Source organism: Mastigoproctus giganteus, chromosome 8, assembly GCF_048544385.1.
Source record: "Mastigoproctus giganteus isolate SK-2022 chromosome 8, ASM4854438v1, whole genome shotgun sequence".
Taxonomy (NCBI): Eukaryota; Metazoa; Arthropoda; class Arachnida; order Uropygi; family Thelyphonidae; genus Mastigoproctus; species Mastigoproctus giganteus.
Window position 1 is genome coordinate 176874700 of NC_143582.1, and position 19163 is coordinate 176893862.

General features: G+C 39.9%; 1 protein-coding gene across 5 annotated transcripts in view; it reads right to left on the reverse strand.

The window, feature by feature from the left end:
- in (inturned planar cell polarity protein) overlaps nucleotides 1–19163 on the reverse strand; it is a 349766-nt gene that overhangs the window by 303222 nt on the left and 27381 nt on the right. For all 5 annotated transcript variants that reach the window (XM_090379923.1, XM_090379921.1, XM_090379922.1 and 2 more), the window contains exon 2: nucleotides 11116–11621. In XM_090379923.1, the coding sequence (XP_090236049.1) occupies nucleotides 11116–11621 (506 nt within the window). The remainder of the gene's footprint in view (nucleotides 1–11115; nucleotides 11622–19163) is intronic.

Genomic DNA, 19163 nt, shown 5'->3' on the forward strand with positions numbered 1-19163 from the left:
ATAAAGGGATTTCGCAGATAACACTCGTTACTGAAACGTAAATATTTCGTAGATAACACTCGTTACTGAAACGTAAATATAGCGTTATAACTGTGTTTGGATACAAGTTTAGGATTTAATTTTGTACAGAAATTGAAATTTTATTGAAAGTAAATCTAAATCATGACTCAAACCAGAGCAGCAAAGCAAAGGGCTCAAGCTAATGGGAATGCTGTGGCCCAGGGGAGAACTGAGGGGGGGGGGGCAGTTGTCCTCTGAATCACAGCCTTGTAAGATGCACTATTTGCTTGATGTTTGCGGAGCAGTCAAGTATGGGACATGATACTGCCATGGGGGATGTCTTTGTGTGTGTGCGATGCAAGGAGTGTAAGGAGATAAGGCGACAACTCAGCATTGTTATGGGCCTATATGAGAGCTTGAAAGATAGGGTGGATGCCCTCGAAGGATTACAAGTGAGGGGCCCATCAAGCTCTCAGCTGCCCACACCAATGCCAGAGCTTGCACTTGGTCATCACGGAACACAGCGGCAACCCCCAAGGCAGAATGCGCTGGTCCCAAAGGAACTAGTAGTTGTTGGAGACTCTATTGTCAGGGAAACGGGAAACATGCTTTGTAAAAAGGATAGGTGGAATAGGACCAGGGTATGTCTGCCAGGGGCAAAAGTTGATGACGTTGTAGAGCGGATATCATCCTTTAAGGGCACAAAAGGTGATATAGTTGTACACGTTGACACTAATGACATTAAGAGTAGGAGACCGGCGGAATTACTTGACAAGTACAGGTCACTGATGAAAAAAAGCCGTGAATTAGGGTTGAAATTGAAAGTGTCTGCAATTCTGCCCAGACACGATAGGAGGGAGTATATGATGAGAGCCCTGTCAATCAATTCGGCCCTGGAAAGATTGTGCAGGGCTCAAGGGGTAGAATTTTTTTCAGCCTGGTCTGTACTTGTTAACAGGAGAGACTGCTTCTACAGGGATGGGATACACTTAAATAGAAAGGGTGCAAGAATGTTTGCTGATGCTATCGAGGCAATGTTAGGTGGGTCGGAAAACTGCTAGATTGGGGGGATACAAGGACTAATAGATTAACAGTAGCCACTGGCAGAGGTGAAAGTGATTCTTGCACTGCTTCTATTGGAATGAGCCGCAGCCTGGAAAATAAGATGCAGGATATTTCAGAGACTGCTGGGAATCATTGGGGTACAAGTAAACACATGGGTTGTGTTAGGGTAGCTAAGAAAAAGAACAGGTGCATGTATACTTGTGTGTACACCAATGCTAGGAGTTTAGTAAATAAATTTGATGAATTTGAGGTGTTGCTCAAAACATCAAAGGCAGATATTGTGGGGATTTCAGAGACGTGGTGTCACACAGATATAAGAAATGCAGAACTGGAATTTGGGGAGTACAATGTCTACAGAAAGGATAGACAGGATAGGAAGGGAGGAGGGGTTATGCTATTAGTTAAAAAACACATAAAATCCAAGGAAGTGAAGCCAGTCGACATCGCTGGACAGTGCAGTGTCGAGTCAGTTTGGTGTGACATAAGCATTGGGAGATCAAAATTGAGAGTAGGAGTGTGCTATAGGCTTAATGACTCTGATGAGTATAATAAGAAACTGTTCGGAGAAATAGAGTGGGCCAGTAAATCAGAGAGTCTTATAATGGGGGATTTTAATTTCCCAGATATTGACTGGAATTTGGGGGCTGGTCACTCACACAGTAGCAAGGCTTTTGTGGATTTATTGGATGATTGTTTTCTACATCAGCATGTTCGGGAGGCAACTAGAGGGAGTAATACTCTTGATTTGATTATCAGTAGTGATTCTTCATGCATTAAGAATCTGCAGATAAATGAACCACTTGGTGGCAGTGATCACAGTGTGCTGAAGTGGGAGATACTCAAAGAGGTAACTACCATTAGGGGTAAAGGGAAGGGGTATTGCTTTCGTAAAGGCGACTACAATGGACTGAGACAGTATTTAAATTCTATACAGTGGGATCAACTGATGATATTGCCAACAGCAAATTCAAAATGGGAAGCATTCAAAGAACTTATCGTGGAAGCTACTAGGCTTTACATACCAACTAAGAAATATTGTTCAAGGTTTAGGCCTAAATGGTTGTCAGATGAACTAATGAGGCATATGGCAGAGAAGAAAAATGCATGGGATACATACAAATTAACACGTGACACGGACGCCTATGATAGATACAAGTTGATCTGTAACCAAGTTACAAAGGAGGTTAGGCAGGCGAAGGCAGATTACGAGAGATCCTTGGCAAGGGATGCGAAGAAAAACAGCAAAGAGTTCTTTACTTATGTAAACTCTAGAAGGAAGGGGATGAATCAGATTGGTCCACTTGAGATCGATGGGTCAACTGTTGATGACCCTGCTCGGGTAGCTAACAAACTAAATGAATATTTTGCATCGACATTCACACATGAGGAGTTATTCAGCGAGGGGAATGCCAGAGGTGTATTCAACTCTAGCAGTAAGCTAGAGAATCTTGTAATAACTGAGAGCAAAGTGGAGGAGAAATTGTTGAAGATAAACACAAGAAAGGCACCTGGGGTGGATGGGATCTATCCAGTTATATTAAAGGAGGCAGCAAAGGAGGTAAGCAAACCCTTAGCCATAATTATGAGAGCTTCCTTGGACTCAGGGGAGGTACCCATTGACTGGAGATGTGCAAATGTGACCCCAATTCACAAAGGGGGATCAAAGGCTGACACAAGTAATTATAGACCTGTGAGTTTAACTTCTGTTCCCGGAAAATTAATGGAGGCACTCGTGAAAGAAGCACTGCAGGATCATCTAGACAAGACTTCAGTTATAGCTAGGACACAGCATGGTTTTGTTAAGGGGAAGTCTTGCCTGACCAATTTGATTGGATACTATGATGCAGTCACAAAAGAACTGGATGCAGGGAATAACTTTGATATTATATACTTGGATCTTAGAAAGGCTTTTGATACTGTTGCACATGGAAGACTGCTGCACAAATTGGAGCAGTGTGGCATTGGAGGCAAGTTGCTGCTATGGATAAAGGGGTGGTTGAGGGGGAGAAGACAGAGAGTGGTAATCAATGGACACTGCTCATCGTGGACTAATGTTATTAGTGGAGTCCCTCAGGGTTCAGTATTGGGGCCTTTATTGTTTTCTGTATTTATAAATGATATTGATGATGGTACATCAGGCTTAATGTCCAAGTTTGCAGACGATACGAAGGTTGGCAGGGTTGTCAAGGACACTACTGACACTATGCTGCTGCAACAGGATTTGGAAAGGTTGAGCAGATGGGCTTCGAGGTGGCAAATGAAGTTTAACATTGACAAATGTAAAGTACTACATATGGGAAACAGCAACTCCAGAGCAACGTATCAACTCTGTGGTACTACACTGACAGTGGTAGAGAATGAAAGGGACCTGGGGGTGGTGGTGCAGGCAGATATGAAGTTCTCTGAGCAGTGCAGACGAGCTGCAAGAGTAGCTCATGGTGTATTGTCAATGATATATAGGAATTTTTCTAGCAGGGATAAGGAGGTGATTATTCCCTTGTATAAGGCAATGGTCAGGCCACACCTAGAGTACTGTATACAGGCCTGGAGGCCTCATTTCAGGAAGGATGTAGAGCTGCTGGAACGAGTACAGAGAAGGGCAACTAGATTGGTGAATGGGACAAAGGGGTTCTCTTACGAAGAAAGGCTTAAGTTTTGCAAATTACAGTGTCTGGAAACTAGGCACCAGCGGGGTGATCTGATAGAGGTGTACAAAGCCTTGAATGGTTTGAGCATGCTCAATGCTGATGGGATTCTTCCTGTAGCTCAGAAAAATCACCTGAGAGGGCATAAATTCAAATTGAGGAAAGACAGATGTAGGATAGATGTGCGGAAATTTGCCTTTAGCCAGCGGGTGGTTGGTGGGTGGAACAGACTTCCATCCCTTGTCGTGAAAGTTGATAGCCTAAACAAGTTTAAGGCTCAGCTGGACAGGTATTTCGAACGAACAGAGGGGTGAAGTGGAAGTGGTTATTTTTATTTATTTATGTTACTTTTTTTTTTTTTTTTTTTTTTTTTTTGGCTGATGCTGCATAAGCTTGCTTTCTTGCATCAAATGCCTCTACTAATGCTAATGCTAATCCCTGCTGGAAAAATTCCTGTATATCATTGACAATACTCCATGAGCTACTCCTGCAGCCCGTCTGCACTGCTCAGAGAACTTCATATCTGCCTGCACAACCACCCCCAAGTCCCTTTCATTCTCTACCACTGTCAGTGTAGTACCACAGAGTTGATACGTTGCTCTGGGGTTGCTGTTTCCCATGTGTAGTACTTTACATTTGTCAATGTTAAACTTCATTTGCCACCTCTCAGCCCATCTGCTCAACCTTTCCAGATCCTGTTGCAGCAGCATACTGTCAGTAGTGTCCTTGACAACCCTGCCAACCTTTGTATCATCTGCAAACTTGGACATTAAGCTTGATATACCATCATCAATATCATTTATAAATACAGAAAACAATAATGGACCCAACACTGAGCCCTGAGGGACTCCACTAATAACATTAGTCCACGATGAGCAGTGTCCATTGATTACCACTCTCTGTCTTCTCCCCCTCAACCACCCCTTTATCCATAGCAGCAATTTGCCTCCAATGTCACACTGCTCCAATTTGTGTAGCAGTCTTCCATGTGCAACAGTATCAAAAGCCTTTCTAAGATCCACGAATACAATATCAAAGTTATTCCCTGCATCCAGTCCTTTTGTGACTGCATCATAATATCCAATCAAGTTGGTCAGGTAAGACTTCCCCTTAACAAAACCATGCTGTGTCTGAGCTATAACTGAAGTCTTGTCTAAATGATCCTGCAATGCTTCTTTAACCAGTGCCTCCATTAATTTTCCTGGAACAGAAGTTAAGCTCACAGGTCTATAATTACTTGTGTCAGCCTTTGATCCTCCTTTGTGAATTGGGGTCACATTTGCACATTTCCAGTCTATGGGTACCTCCCCTGAGTCCAAGGAAGCTCTCATAATTATGGCTAAGGGTTTGCTTACTTCCTTTGCTGCCTCCTTTAATATAACTGGATAGATCCCATCCACCCCGGGTGCCTTTCTTGTGTTTACCTTCAACAGTTTCTCTACAACTTTACTCCCAGTTATTTCAAGATTCTGTAGCTTACTGCTAGAGTTGAATACACCTCTGGCATTCCCCTTGCTGAATAACTCCTCATGTGTGAATGTCGATGCAAAATATTCATTTAGTTTGTTAGCTACCTGAGCAGGATCATCAACAGTTGACCCATCAATATCAAGTGGACCAATCTGATTCATTCCCTTCCTTCTAGAGTTTACATAAGTAAAGAACTCTTTGCTGTTTTTCTTTGCATCCCTTGCCAAGGATTTCTCGTAATCTGCCTTCGCCTGCCTAACCTCCTTTGTAACTTGGTTGCATATCAACTTGTATCTATCATAGGCTTCTGTGTCATGTGTTAATTTGTAAGTATCCCATGCATTTTTCTTCTCTGCCATATGCCTCATTAGTTCATCTGACATCCGTTTTGGCCTAAACCTTGAACAATATTTCTTAGTTGGTATGTAAAGCCTAGTAGCTTCCAAGATAAGTTCTTTGAATGCTTCCCATTTTGAATTTGCTGTTGGTAACATCATCAGTTGGTCCCACTGTATAGAATTTAAATACTGTCTCAGTCCATCGTAGTCGCCTTTACGGAAGCAATAACCCTTCCCTTTACCCCTAATGGTAGTTACCTCTTTGAGTAAATCCCACTTCAGCACACTGTGATCACTGCCACCTAGTGGTTCGTTTATCTGCAGATTCTTAATGCATGAAGAATCACTGCTGATAATCAAATCAAGAGTATTACTCCCTCTAGTTGCCTCCCGAACATGCTGATGTAGAAAACAATCATCCAATAAATCCACAAAAGCCCTGCTAGTGTGTGAGTAACCAGCCCCCAAATTCCAGTCAATATCTGGGAAATTAAAATCTCCCATTATAAGACTCTCTGATTTACTGGCCCACTCTATTTCCATGTACAGTTCCTTATTATACTCATCAGAGTCATTAGGCCTATAGCACACTCCTACTCTCAATTTTGATCTCCCAATACTTATGTCACACCAAACTGACTCAACACTGCACTGTCTGGCGATGTCGACTGGCTTCACTTCCTTAGTTTTTATGTGTTTCTTAACTAATAGCATAACCCCTCCCCCCTTCCTATTCTGTCTATCCTTTCTGTAGACGTTGTACTCCCCAAATTGCAGTTCTGCATCCCTTATATCTGTGTGACACCACGTCTCTGATATCCCAACAATATCTGCCTTTGATGTTTTGAGCAATACCTCAAATTCATCAAATTTATTTACTAAACTCCTAGCATTGGTGTACACGCAATTATACCTGCACCTGTTTCTATTCTTAGCTACCCTAACACAACCCATGTGTTTACTTGTACCGCAATGGCTCCCAGCAGTCTCTGAAATACCATGCATCTTGTTTTCCAGGCTTCTGCTCATTCTAATAGAAGCGGTGCAAGAATCTCTTTCACCTCTGCCAGTGGCTACTGTCAATCTATTGGTCTTTGTCTCCCCCCAAGCTAGTAGTTTTCCGACCCACCTAACACTGCCTCGATAGCATCAGCAAATATTCTTGCACCCTTTCTATTTAAGTGTATCCCATCCCTGTAGAAGCAATCTCTCCTGTTAACAAGTACAGTCCAGCCTGAAAAAAATTCTACCCCTTGAGCCTTGCACAATCATTCCAGGGCCGAATTGATCGACAAGGCTCTCATCATATACTCCCTCCTATCGTGTCTGGGCAGAATTGCAGACACTTTCAAATTCAACCCTAATTCTCGGCTTTTGCTCAACAGTGACCTGTACTTGTTAAGTAATTCTGCCGGTCTCCTACTCTTAATATCATTAGTGCCAACGTGTACAACTATATCACCTTTTGTGTCCTTAAAAGATGATATTCGCTCAACAACGTCATCAACCTTTGCCCCTGGCAGACATACCCTGGTCCTGTTCCACCTATCTTTTTTACAAAGCATGTTCCCCGTTTCCCTGACAATAGAGTCACCAACAACTACTAGTTCCTTCGGGACCAGCGCATTCTGCCTTGGGGGTTGTCTCTGTGTCACGCGATGCCCAAGTGCAAGCTCTGGCGTTGATGTGGGCAGCTGAGAGCTTGATGGGCCCCTCAATTTAGTTTCTTCGAGGGCATCCACCCTGCCCTTCAAGCTCTCATATAGGCCCACAAGAACGCCGAGTTGTTGCTTGATATCGATACACTCCTTGCATTGTGCACACACAAAGACATCCCCCTTGGCAGTATCATGTCCCGTACCCGATTGCTCTGCAAACATCAAGTAAACAGTGCATTTTATAAGGCTGGGAGGAGGACAACTGCCCCCCTCAGTTCTGCTCTGAGCCACAGCACTTCCATTAGCTTGAGCCTTTTGCTTTGCCGCTCTGGTCTGAGTCATGATTCTATTAATTTATTAATTAATTATAATTAATTATGTTATTAATTATGTTAAATATAATTAATTATATTACGTTTGTAATTTAAGTCGTTATATGTATTTATTTAAACGTACAATTTAACTGCTAACGAAGTTCAACTAACGCTATCTAGTACGGTATATAACTATCGTATCACAAAGACGGGAAAATTACGAACGGTACCAGAGTTGAAACACGTGGAAACCTTTACCGATACTTTTATGCAATTACAAGGCCGAGTAAAGAATAAATACACTAAATTAATCAGAAAATCACAAAATAATGTTATACTACTAAATTTAAATCAAAAGTTTTAGAAAAACAATAATTTCAAATCAATAAATAAGAAAAATCCACTTAGCGGCTTTGAACACGACCGTCTCTCTGCCATAGGCTTCTGAGTCACTTGATAATTTATATGCATCCCATGCATTTTTCTTCTCTGTCACGAGTCTCATTAGTTCATTTGATAACTAATTAGGCCTAAACCTTGAACAATATTTCTTAATAAGTATTAAACTTTTAATAGCATCCACGATTAATTCCTTGAATGCTTCCCACTTAGAATTTACTGTTGGTAACTCATCAGTTGATCCCACTGTACAGAATTTAAAAACTGTCTGAGACCACTGTACTCAGCTTTACCCCTGATGGTAATTATATCTTTAAGTAAATCCCACATCAGTACAGATACAGAGAACACAGTCTTATTATATTAAGGTTGTTACTACAATAAAACTGTGTTCAGGGTTAGCATTAGCATTAGTAGAGGGATTTGATGCAAGAAAGCAAGCTTATGCAGCATTGGCCAAAAAAACCACTCCCATTTCACCCCTTCCATTCGTTCAAAATACCTGTCCAGCTCAGCCTTAAATTTATTTAGGCTATCAACTTCCACAACTAAAGATGAAAGTCTGTTCCACCAATCAACTACAGGCAGGCTAAAGACAAACTTCCGCACATCTATCCTACAACTGTCTTTCCTAAATTTGAATTTATGCCCTCTCAGGTGATTATTCTGAGCAAGAGGAAGAATCCCATCAGCACTGAGCATGCTTAAACCATTCAAGGCTTTATACACCTAAATCAGATCACCTCGCAGGTGCCTAGTCTCCAGACACCATAATTTACAAAATTTAAGCCTTTCTTCGTAAGAGCAACCCTTTGTTCCATTCGAATCTTGTTGCCGTTCCAACAGCCCTATATCTTTTTTAAAATGAGGCCTCCAGAACTGTATACAGTACTCAAGGTGTGGCCTGACCATTGCCATATACAAGGAGATAATTACGTCCTTATCCTTGCAAGAAAAATTCCTGTATATCATTGACAAGATACCATGAGCTACTCTTGCAGACCGTCTGCACTGCTCAGAAAACTTCATATCTACCTGCACAATTACCCCCAGGTCCTTTTCATTCTCTACCACTGTCAGTGTAATATCACAGAATTCATACGTTACTCTGGGGTTACTGCTTTCCATATGTAGTACTTTGCATTTGTCAATGTTAAACTTCATTTGCCACCTCTCAGCCCATCTGCTCAACTTTTCTAGATCCTGTTGAAGCAGCGTACTGTCATTAGTGTCTTTTACAACCCTGCCAACCTTCATATCATCTGCAAACCTGGACATTAAGCCTGATATATACCATCATCAATATCATTTATAAATACAGAAAACAACAATGGACCCAACACTGAACCCTGAGGGACTCCACTAACAGCATTAGTCCACAAAGAGCAGTGTCCATTGATTACCATCTCTGTCTTCTCCCACTCAATCATCCCTTTATCCATAGCAGCAATTTGCCTCCAATGCCACACTGCTGCAATTTGTGCAGTAGTCTTCCATGTGTAACAGTATCAAAGCCCTTTTCTAAGATCCAAATATATGATATCAAAGTTATTCCCTGCATCCAGTTCCTTTTGTGACCACATCATAGTATTCAATCAAATTTGTCAGACAAGACTTCCTCTTAACGATGCTGTGTCCAAGCTATAACTGAAGTCTTGTTTAGATGATCCTGCAGTGCTTCTTTAACCAGTGCCTCCATTAATTTCCATGGAACAGAAGTTCAACTAAGAGGTCTGTAATTACTTGCATCTCCCTCTGATCCTCCTTTGTGGATTGGGGTCACATTTGCACATCTCCAGTCCATGGGTAGAGTCCAAGGAAGCTCTCATAATTATGGTTAAGGGTTTGCTTACTTCCTTTGCTGTCTCCTTTAATATAACTGGATAAATTCCATCCACCCTGGGTGCCTTTTTTATGTTTATTTTCAACAATTTCTCCTTCACTTTCCTCTCAGTTCTTACAAAATCATCTAGCTCACTGCCAGAGTTTAATTCACCTCTGGCATTCCCCTCCCTGAATAATTTTATATTAATGTCATGCAGAACAAAAGCACACAGAAACTGCAGTTGACTCTCATGTGAAACATTATGCTTATTGCGTGTTACTTTAGAAATAAAATTTCCTTTTGCTTCCTGTTCTGCAAACAACTATAACTCTCAATTCAGCTCATTGCCTTAATGTGATGAAAACATTTTGTCTTTCACCTCGTTCAAAATTGTAAACAATTTCAATGGCTGATATTAAATTATTTTAGGTAGCTCCATATAAGGAGAATCCATATAAAAAAAGATAAAGTTGGGTGTTAAAGAATTATGACAATAGCTATTTTTATTCATAAATTATACTAATATGTTGTGATGTTGAAGTTCAATCGTGAGTACTATAAACCAATCAGAACTAAAAAAGATAAATATCATACAGCTGGATCGTCAGCTAACCGACTAATTACTCCAATTTCATGGAAAAGTTTTCCATAGGGTTAGAAGGTCATTTAGTTAACTCTTTCCATTTCACTGTTTTTTAAATTTTTTTTCTTTTTTGATGAGTCTGAATAAGCTTTCCTCACTTGCATCATGATACAAATACTAATAATCTTGACTAGTACTATTTTGTATGCCTTAAGTGAATTAATGCATATCCCTCTTTGCCTTGTCTGAGCACCTCCGTAGCCAAGGTGGGAAGGAGCAGCAGTGCGTAGCACATACTTCTTGATTAGACCGGGGTTCGAGCCCGTTACCACCATATACGGAGGATGCGGAAAGGTCAGGGAATGACCACCGCACATCCCGGAGCAATATGGCCTTAGTTGCTAATGCTCCTAAAAAAAAAAAAAAGAAAAAAAAAAAAAAATTGTCTTGTCTATCTTATTATTTTTTTTTCCCAAAAAATGGAACAGTCACACAAATGAAACAATCACTTAGCTGAATGGGATTAGTTACACGCCAAAGACAACTTTCATTGCTATTAAGGATGTCTCTGGCATCTAAAATGACAAACATCTTTCTGTAATCTCAAAATAACATCATTTACTTATTAACTAACTATTCACTTTCATTTTGTGGATCTTCCAATATAGAAGATTTTTGGAATCTCAGAAAACAGTTTTATAATATAAAAAATATATATTATTTATAAAGTGAATATTTTATCTAAAATTATTTAAAAATATCAGAATAATTTTAGATAAACTACGTTAAACAACTGAAATACAATACTTACTGCTTACCAATTTTAATTGAACCATTTTTGATTGCTTCACCATCTGGTGTAAATCCATGAACCATAATTCGACTGTCATCTGAATAAATATCTGTCATTCCTAAAGGCTGATTAAATCGTCCAGGAATAATGCCAAAGAGCACTTCACAAAGGGTGGCTCTTCGTCCATAGTTATGCCGTCTAGGATCGACATCTAAAATTACCTCTTTTACTTCACCATTCGGTGAGCCTTGAAAAGTAACTTTAGGTAAAAATTCAGTTTTGCATGCATATCCATTTTCAGAAGTTCTGTCAGATGTTTCTATTAGTGTTGATCTTTTCTTTTTTTGTCTCTTTACCCATTGTTTTAATTTAGTTGCCTTTGAGTGTTGCTTTTCAACAGTTTCAGCATGGATACTATCTAAACAGCTTTCAGTCACCCTCTTGTTTGTTATATCGACATCTGAAGAAGGTTCTACATAAAACAAATCACCCTGAGGTCTAACTTTATCGCTCCATTCTGGTTCATAGTCCCTATTTTAAAAGAACAACCATGTATTTACATTTATTAAAATATAAATAGAAGAAAAGAGAAGAAATTCAATACATGTAAATTGAAAAATGTGGCTCAGTTTATTGCTTTATAAATACAAACGTGCCAAGTTTGAAAACTCTGAATCAGTACAGATTTATTTTTCTGTCTGAATGCACCAAAATAATGCTCCAGAATCTGTTCCAAATTAATAATAATAAAAATGATAATGTGATACATATTTATTGATTTCCTTGCACAATAATTTGTACAGTTAAACTTGTTAAGCAGATCTTGCTCCTTATTAACAAGTTAGTAATTCTCTTTGAAATCATACACATAAATCTTATTATATCACTTGTGATAAGAAGGGGAGTAAGAAAAGATGACGGATAAGGAATAAAAAATATACAGAAGAAGATTCTGTAAAAAAACAGGGAGTTAAAATCATTAAAAGTAAAATACCCTTTTAATAAGACTTGATTCTTATTGAAAATCAACTTCAGGTAAAATTTTATTTATAATGAAATAAGAATTTCTTGTTATGTACTTATTGGGAGCATGGGGATGAGGCAGAACTGGGAGCTTCAATACTTTTAAATTGGATTCATAGTCAATATAAGAGTAAGACTATACCAATTACTTCTGATTGTATTATATTTATTTATTTTCAATTAATATTATATCAAATAATTTTATTACATAAAAATTATATTAATTTTTATTAATTAACACTTTTGCTGTTGGCTTGACCGAACAGAATTTTAAAAAATTACAGGATTGAGTCAATCTGGACTAGGAAGGCAAGAGACATTTTTGGGCTTTTTTTCTTTTCCCCCTAGAGCTGAATAAGCCAGCCACTGACAAAGGCTGTTTGACAAAAATAAACAGTTTTCTTCTGTAAAATTGGAAGTAAATAGTTTTCAAAGCCAATTGGATTAAAAACCCCAAGACACATATATACATGCACTAATTTGTTAACAGATTATTTAAAAAACTTGAGCTTTTAAATAGAGCTTAAGTTCAAATGGTTTGCTTTGACCCCCAATGTTTAAGGCAGTGATTCCCAAACTACTGGGATCTACAGACCCCTTCAAAAATCAAAAAATTTTTTTACGGTCCCCTTCAGTGCACTAAGCTTATATACATAGAGCAAATAATTTGACCAGTTCCAGAGGGTCCGTTTTGTGGACACCCTGGAACTGGTGTATGGACTCCAGTTTGGGAAACACTGGTTTAAGGCTTAACGTAACACTAAATCTATGACTGTAAAACAGACTGTTATTTGTGTGGGTAAATTAACCCTCTGGTGGGCCCACAAAAAAACCATAACAGAGGTGCATAGTTGACTTTACTTCACTAATCAATTTTTTGGGGGGGGGGGGGGGGGAAGGTTAAAATGGGTAACTTAAAAATAAATTTCATTCTGTCAGTACATCGGACAATAAGATCATAAAACCACATTGGTCCTTGAGGTTGTCACAGACATTCTCTCAGATATGCCAGACAAGCTGTACTTGCTATCTGGGAGTCTAAAACGCTGATGGAACTGATATTCGGGTGACACTCAAGTCAAGTGGACCCAATTTCGGCGAAGTCCGGACGGTCTGTGACAGCCAAATCCTCTGCTTGCACCTTCACGATGGTGGGACTGTTAGTAATCCTGGGTATAACCTCCATGCACAAGTACATGGTGGGCGACCACCCAGGTGTGAACCAACGTAAGCAGGGGTCGAGGTGTGGCGCCCACACCACATGGAGGAACGCCGCCCCTCTATGTTACCAGGCAGTACTAGGTGGTAGATGACTCTCATCAACCGGTGAAATACCACCACTTTGCTTATTGGAGGCTTGAAATGGTGGAACCCATGTTTAGTCTCTAGAGCTAAGTTCCGGTCAACCTTTCCCTATCTCTTCCATCATGCAGTATGATTGATGACTTTTGAGGTTATGATGAACATCGTGGCGAGATCCAATATTCCTTACATTTCGAGGGTACAGCTCTAAAACGGTGTTCGCAGGCCGGCCGCTAGTTAGTACACCGGACTGAACCTATTGGTAACTCTCTAGGAAGCTTCCAGATCAGCTAGTGTATAATCTTGCTGCCTCTACTCTGCCAGATAGTGACTGGAGGGAGTCCGAGTAGTGTGTATGCGGGGAGCATTGTCGAGGCCACGTTATGTCAAGGATCTGGGTATATTCTTACCACATGTACGCCATATCCAATAATTTCATTACTTCATACAGCATGTCCCACCTACTTTTTCTTACTATTGAATACACCATGAATTGTCAAACTAATAAAGCAAGCTTATCTGCGAAAAGATCTAAACCTCCCAAGCACTTCCTAATTCATTTCACAAATATACGTGGTCTCAATTCTAATCTCAACGATGTCCATTTCCACTTGCAGTCTGCCAAACCCCATGTACTTTTTAAGACAGAATCTCCGTTATCGGTTGATTCATCTACTGCTCATCTCAGATGCCCAAATTATTCGCTGTATGATTCCTTTCGCCTCAAAGGTGGTACTTGTGCATATGTCCGTTTTGATATTCCCTGTCAGAGACTTGGCAATTTGGAATCTCCTCTCTTTGATCTTCTCTGGCTTAAAATCTCTCTACCTCATTGTGTCAAATTCATCTGTTGTCTCTACCGTTCTCCCAACTCCACTAATCACTTGGAGCTCTTTGACTTCCTCTCTTTGCAACTTGACTTTCTCCAGTCAAACTTTCCTAACAGTGAAGTAATTTTTCTTGGTGATTTTAATGTTCACAACTCCAGCGGCTTCCGTTTTCTAGTCACACCGACCCAGCAGGTCGAGATGCTGAGGCTTTTGCAATTACTAATGACCTAGCACAGATTGTTCATTTACCTACAAGAATACCGGACAATCCTAATCATACAGCCAATACGCTTGATCTTTTTCTCACAAACAACCCTTCTAAGTACACGGTCGAAGTGAGAGGTCCTTTAGGCACTTCAGATCACAACTTGGTGATTGTCTCTTCTCCAATGGAACCTTTATCTCATGGCTATTCCCAACCACGTGTTGTTTGCCATTACAAGAATGCAAAATGGGATGACCTGCGAGACTTCTTTTCTTCTTTTCCTTGGTTGGATTACTGTTTCAAAACTTCTGATGTCAACATTTGCTCAGATCGTGTCAGTGAAATTATTCTTGCAGGAATAGAATCCTTTATCCCACACTCCACTTTAAAATCTCGTCCTTTATCTAAACCTTGGTTTTCCAATAAATGTGCTAAAGCTGTTCAAGAGAAGAACACTGCGTATTGTAATTGGCTTGTTTCTAATTCTTCAGTTTCATTTTCTGCCTACACCAAAGCTCGCTACAGTTGTAAAGCAGTTATTAACCAGTCCAAACTAGAGTTTGAACAGGCTAAGAGTAGAAAACTTGCTTCTTGCCCTAATGTTAGCCGAGCATTCTGGTCTCTTGCCAAAGCTATTGGCCGCAACTTTTGCCCATCTTTGCTCCCACCTCTGTCCAAACCAGATGGTTCTGTTGCCACTTCAGCCAAGGATAAAGCTGACATGCTAGCATCCCATTTTTCTTCCAGCTCATGTATTAATGATCTTGGTAAAACACCTCCCACCATTCCCAACACGCTCCATTCAATGCCTCCTGTGGTCTTCCGTCAAAAGGATATCAGAAGGATTTTGATGAATCTTGATGCTAAGAAAGCTCCAGGTCCTGATGGTATTTCTCCACTTGTTCTCAAAACCTGTGCTCCTGAACTTACTCCTATTCTTTGCCGCCTTTTTTCACTTTCTTATTCCAAAGGTGTTTTTCCTTCTGCTTGGAAATTTGCTCATATCCAGCCATTTCCTAAAAAGGGTGACAAATCCCTCCCATCCAATTATCGTCCCATTGCAATTACTTCTACTCTTTCTAAAGTAATGGAGAAATCAATTAATCGCCAACTCTTAAACTACCTAGAAACCTTCCGTCTGATCAACGATCACCAGTATGGATTCCGTCAGTGTTGTTGTTGTTGTTGTTGTTGTTATTTGGTTTTTAGGAGCATTAGCAACTAAGGCCATATTGCTCCGGAATATGCGGTGGTCATTCCCTGACCTTTCCGCATCCTCCGTATTTGGTGGTGACGGGCTCGAACCCCGGTCTAATCAAGAAGCGTGTGCTACGCACTGCTGCTCCTTCCCACCTGGCTACGGAGGCGCCTTCCGTCAGTGTCGATCCACTGGAGATATTCTGGCTTATGTTACCCATTTATGGACTAATTCAATGGAAAGGTTCGGTGAAACACAAGTAGTTGCTCTTGACATCTCAAAGGCTTTTGATCGTGTTTGGCATAAAGGTCTTCTAAACAAGCTTCCATCTTATGGTTTGCCAACTGTTTTTAGTAATTGGTTATCCAGTTTTCTCTCTGATCGCTCACTGAAGGTGATGGTAGATGGCTCTCTGACTTCTAACTTCTCCACCAATGCCGGTGTCCCCAAGGTTCAGTTCTTTCCCCCACTCTTTTCCTCTTGTATATCAATGACCTTCTTCCATTGACTGGAAATCCTATCCATAGTTTTGCCGATGATAGCACATTGCATTCAACTTTCCATTTTGAGAAACCTTGTCCTGCTCAATCAGCTTCAACTTCTCGAAAATCTGCTACCAATTCCTTAAATGCTGATCTTCAGGTAATTCTTCAGTGGGGCAAAGACAACTTAGTTGATTTCAACCCTTCTAAAACTCAGTCTTGTCTTATATCTCGCAAAAAGGATTCTTCTACTCCTATGCTTATCTTTAGTGACACTTCGATTTCTAGGCAAAATGATATATCTCTTTTGGGGATTACCCTGACTTCTAATCTCTCTTGGCACAAGCACATTACAAATATTGCTTCCTCTGCATCTAAAAAACTTGGTTTTTTCTTTCGCTCTCGGCGATACTTTTCTTCCAAACAGCTGCTCACTCTGTATAAATCGCAAATTCGCCCTGCCATGGAATATTGTTCCCATATGGGGTGGTGCCCCCAAAACCTCTCTCCGGCTTCTTGATTCCATTCAGAAAAGGGCAGTTAGGTTAATTAATGATTCATCTCTAACAGAGTCTCTCCACTCGCTTTCTCATAGATGCACTGTTTCTGCTGCATGCCTCTTCTACAGATACTTCCATGGGTACTGTTCTTCTGAAGTGGCTTCTATAATTCCTGCTCTCTCTTTCAAAACAGTCCGAACACGTGCCGCCACCAGCCAACATCCATTTACTGTCCAACTTCAAACCCACAGAACCAACTTTTCATCTTCCTCATTTATTCATTCAATTGCCGTTTTCTGGAACAACCTTCCTTCATACGTATTTCCTGAAAATTACAATCTATAGAAGTTCAAGTCCAATGTCAACAAATATCTTCTTTTGTCTTCTTAACCTCAAACCCAAGCACGGTACTAAGTACTATAGGTTCTAATACCTCTCGTGTTTGGGGTTCACATAAAAAAAAAAAAAAAAACATTAGAAACAACACCTGTGTCATCCAACCCCCCCCCAACCAAAAATCCGGGCCACAAGGGACCAAAAAAAAAAAAAAAAAAAAAGAAGGAAACAAAAACTCTATGGAAAGTTACTATAACAGTGAGTGTTCTTTTATGTCCATAAATAATATTTTATAGCCAAGCTTTACCAATTAAAAAATAATTAATGAGGAAGATCAAAGTGATTCACAATTCACACTTTTGTGATTCTAACATAATGTAGTCACAAAGGAACTGGATGCAAAGAATAACTTTGATATCATATATTTGGATCTTAGAAAGGCCTTTGATACTGTTGCACATGGAAGACTGATGCACAAATTGGAGCAGTGTGGCGTTGGAGGCAAATTGCTGCTATGAATAAAGGGATGGTTGAGTGGGAGAAGACAGAAAATGGTAATCAATGGACACTGCTCTTCGTGGACTAATGTTATTAGTGGAGTCCCTCGGGGTTCAGTGTTGGGTCCATTGTTGTTTTCTGTATTTATAAATGATATTGATGATGGTATATCAGGCTTAATGTCCAAGTTTGCAGATGATACGAAAGTTGGCAGGGTTGTTAATGACACTAATGATAGTACACTGCTGCAACAAGATCTAGAAAAGTTGAGCAGATGGGCTGAGAGGTGGCAAATGAAGTTTAACATTGGCAAATATAAAGTACTACATATGGGAAACAGCAACCCCAGAGTAATGTATCAACTCTGTGGTACCACACTGACAGTGGTAGAGAATGAAAAGGACCTGGGGTAATTGTGCAGGCAGATATGAAGTTTTCTGAGCCGTGCAGACGGTCTGCAAGAGTAGCTCATGGTGTCTTGTCAATGATATAAAGTAATTTTTTTAGTAAGGATAAGAGGTGATTATCCCCTTGATAAGGCAATCGTCTGACCACACCGTGAGTATTGTATACAGGTCTGGAGGCCTCATTTTAAGAAGGATGTAGAGCTGTTGAAATGACTACAGAGAAAGGCAACAAGATTAGTCAATGGAACAAAGGGTTGCTCTTACTAAGAAAGGCTTAAATTTTGCGAATTACAGTGTCTGGAGACTAGGCACCTGCGAGGTGATCTGACTGAGGTGTATAAAGCCTTGAATGGTTTGAGCATGCTCAATGCTGATGGAATTTTTCCTCTTGCTCAGAATAATCACCTGAGAGGGCATAAATTCAAATTTAGGAAAGACGGTTGTAGGATAGATGTGCGGAAGTTTACCTTTAGCCAGCGGGTGGTTGATTGCTGGAACAAACTTCCATCTGTCGTAGAAGTTGATAGCTTAAATAGATTCAAAACAGAACTTAACAAGCATTTAGAGAGTGGATGGGAGAAATAAGGGGTTTTTTTTTTTGGCTGATTCTATATAAGCTTCCTTTCTTGCATCATATGCCTTTGCTAATGCTAATTAAGTAGTATCACAAATTTTCCACATTGCCAAGTGCTCATATTTGTCAAATAAGTGGGTTCATTTATTTGACAAAAAAAAAAAAAAAAAGTGTTAGATTTATTTCATCTAACTTTATTGCAACCTGAAATCAAATATTTTATAATGGTAAAAACTAAATTTTTGTATTACAGGTAACCCTCGTATAACATGGTAGGTAGGTTCATATAAAACGCCGTGTTATACACGACTGAGAAAAAGTACAAAAAGGTGCATTTTTTTTTTTTTTTTTTTTTTTTTTTTATGTAAACCCCAAACACGAGAGGTTTTAGAATCTATAGTACTTCGTAGCGTGCTTGGGTTGGTGGTTGAGAAACGAAAGAAGATATTTGTTGATATTGGACTTGAACTTCTGTAGACTGTAATTTTCAAGAAATACGTATGAAGGAAATTTGTTCCAGAAAATGGCAGTTGAATGAATAAACGAGGAAGATGAAAAGTTGGTTCTGTGAGTTTGAAGTTGGACAGTAAATGGATGTTGGCTGGTGACTGCACATGTTCGGACTGTTTTGAAAGAGAGAGCAGGAATTACAGAAGCCAATTTGGAAGAACACTGCCAATGGAAATATCTCTAGAAGAGGCATGCAGCAGAAATAGTA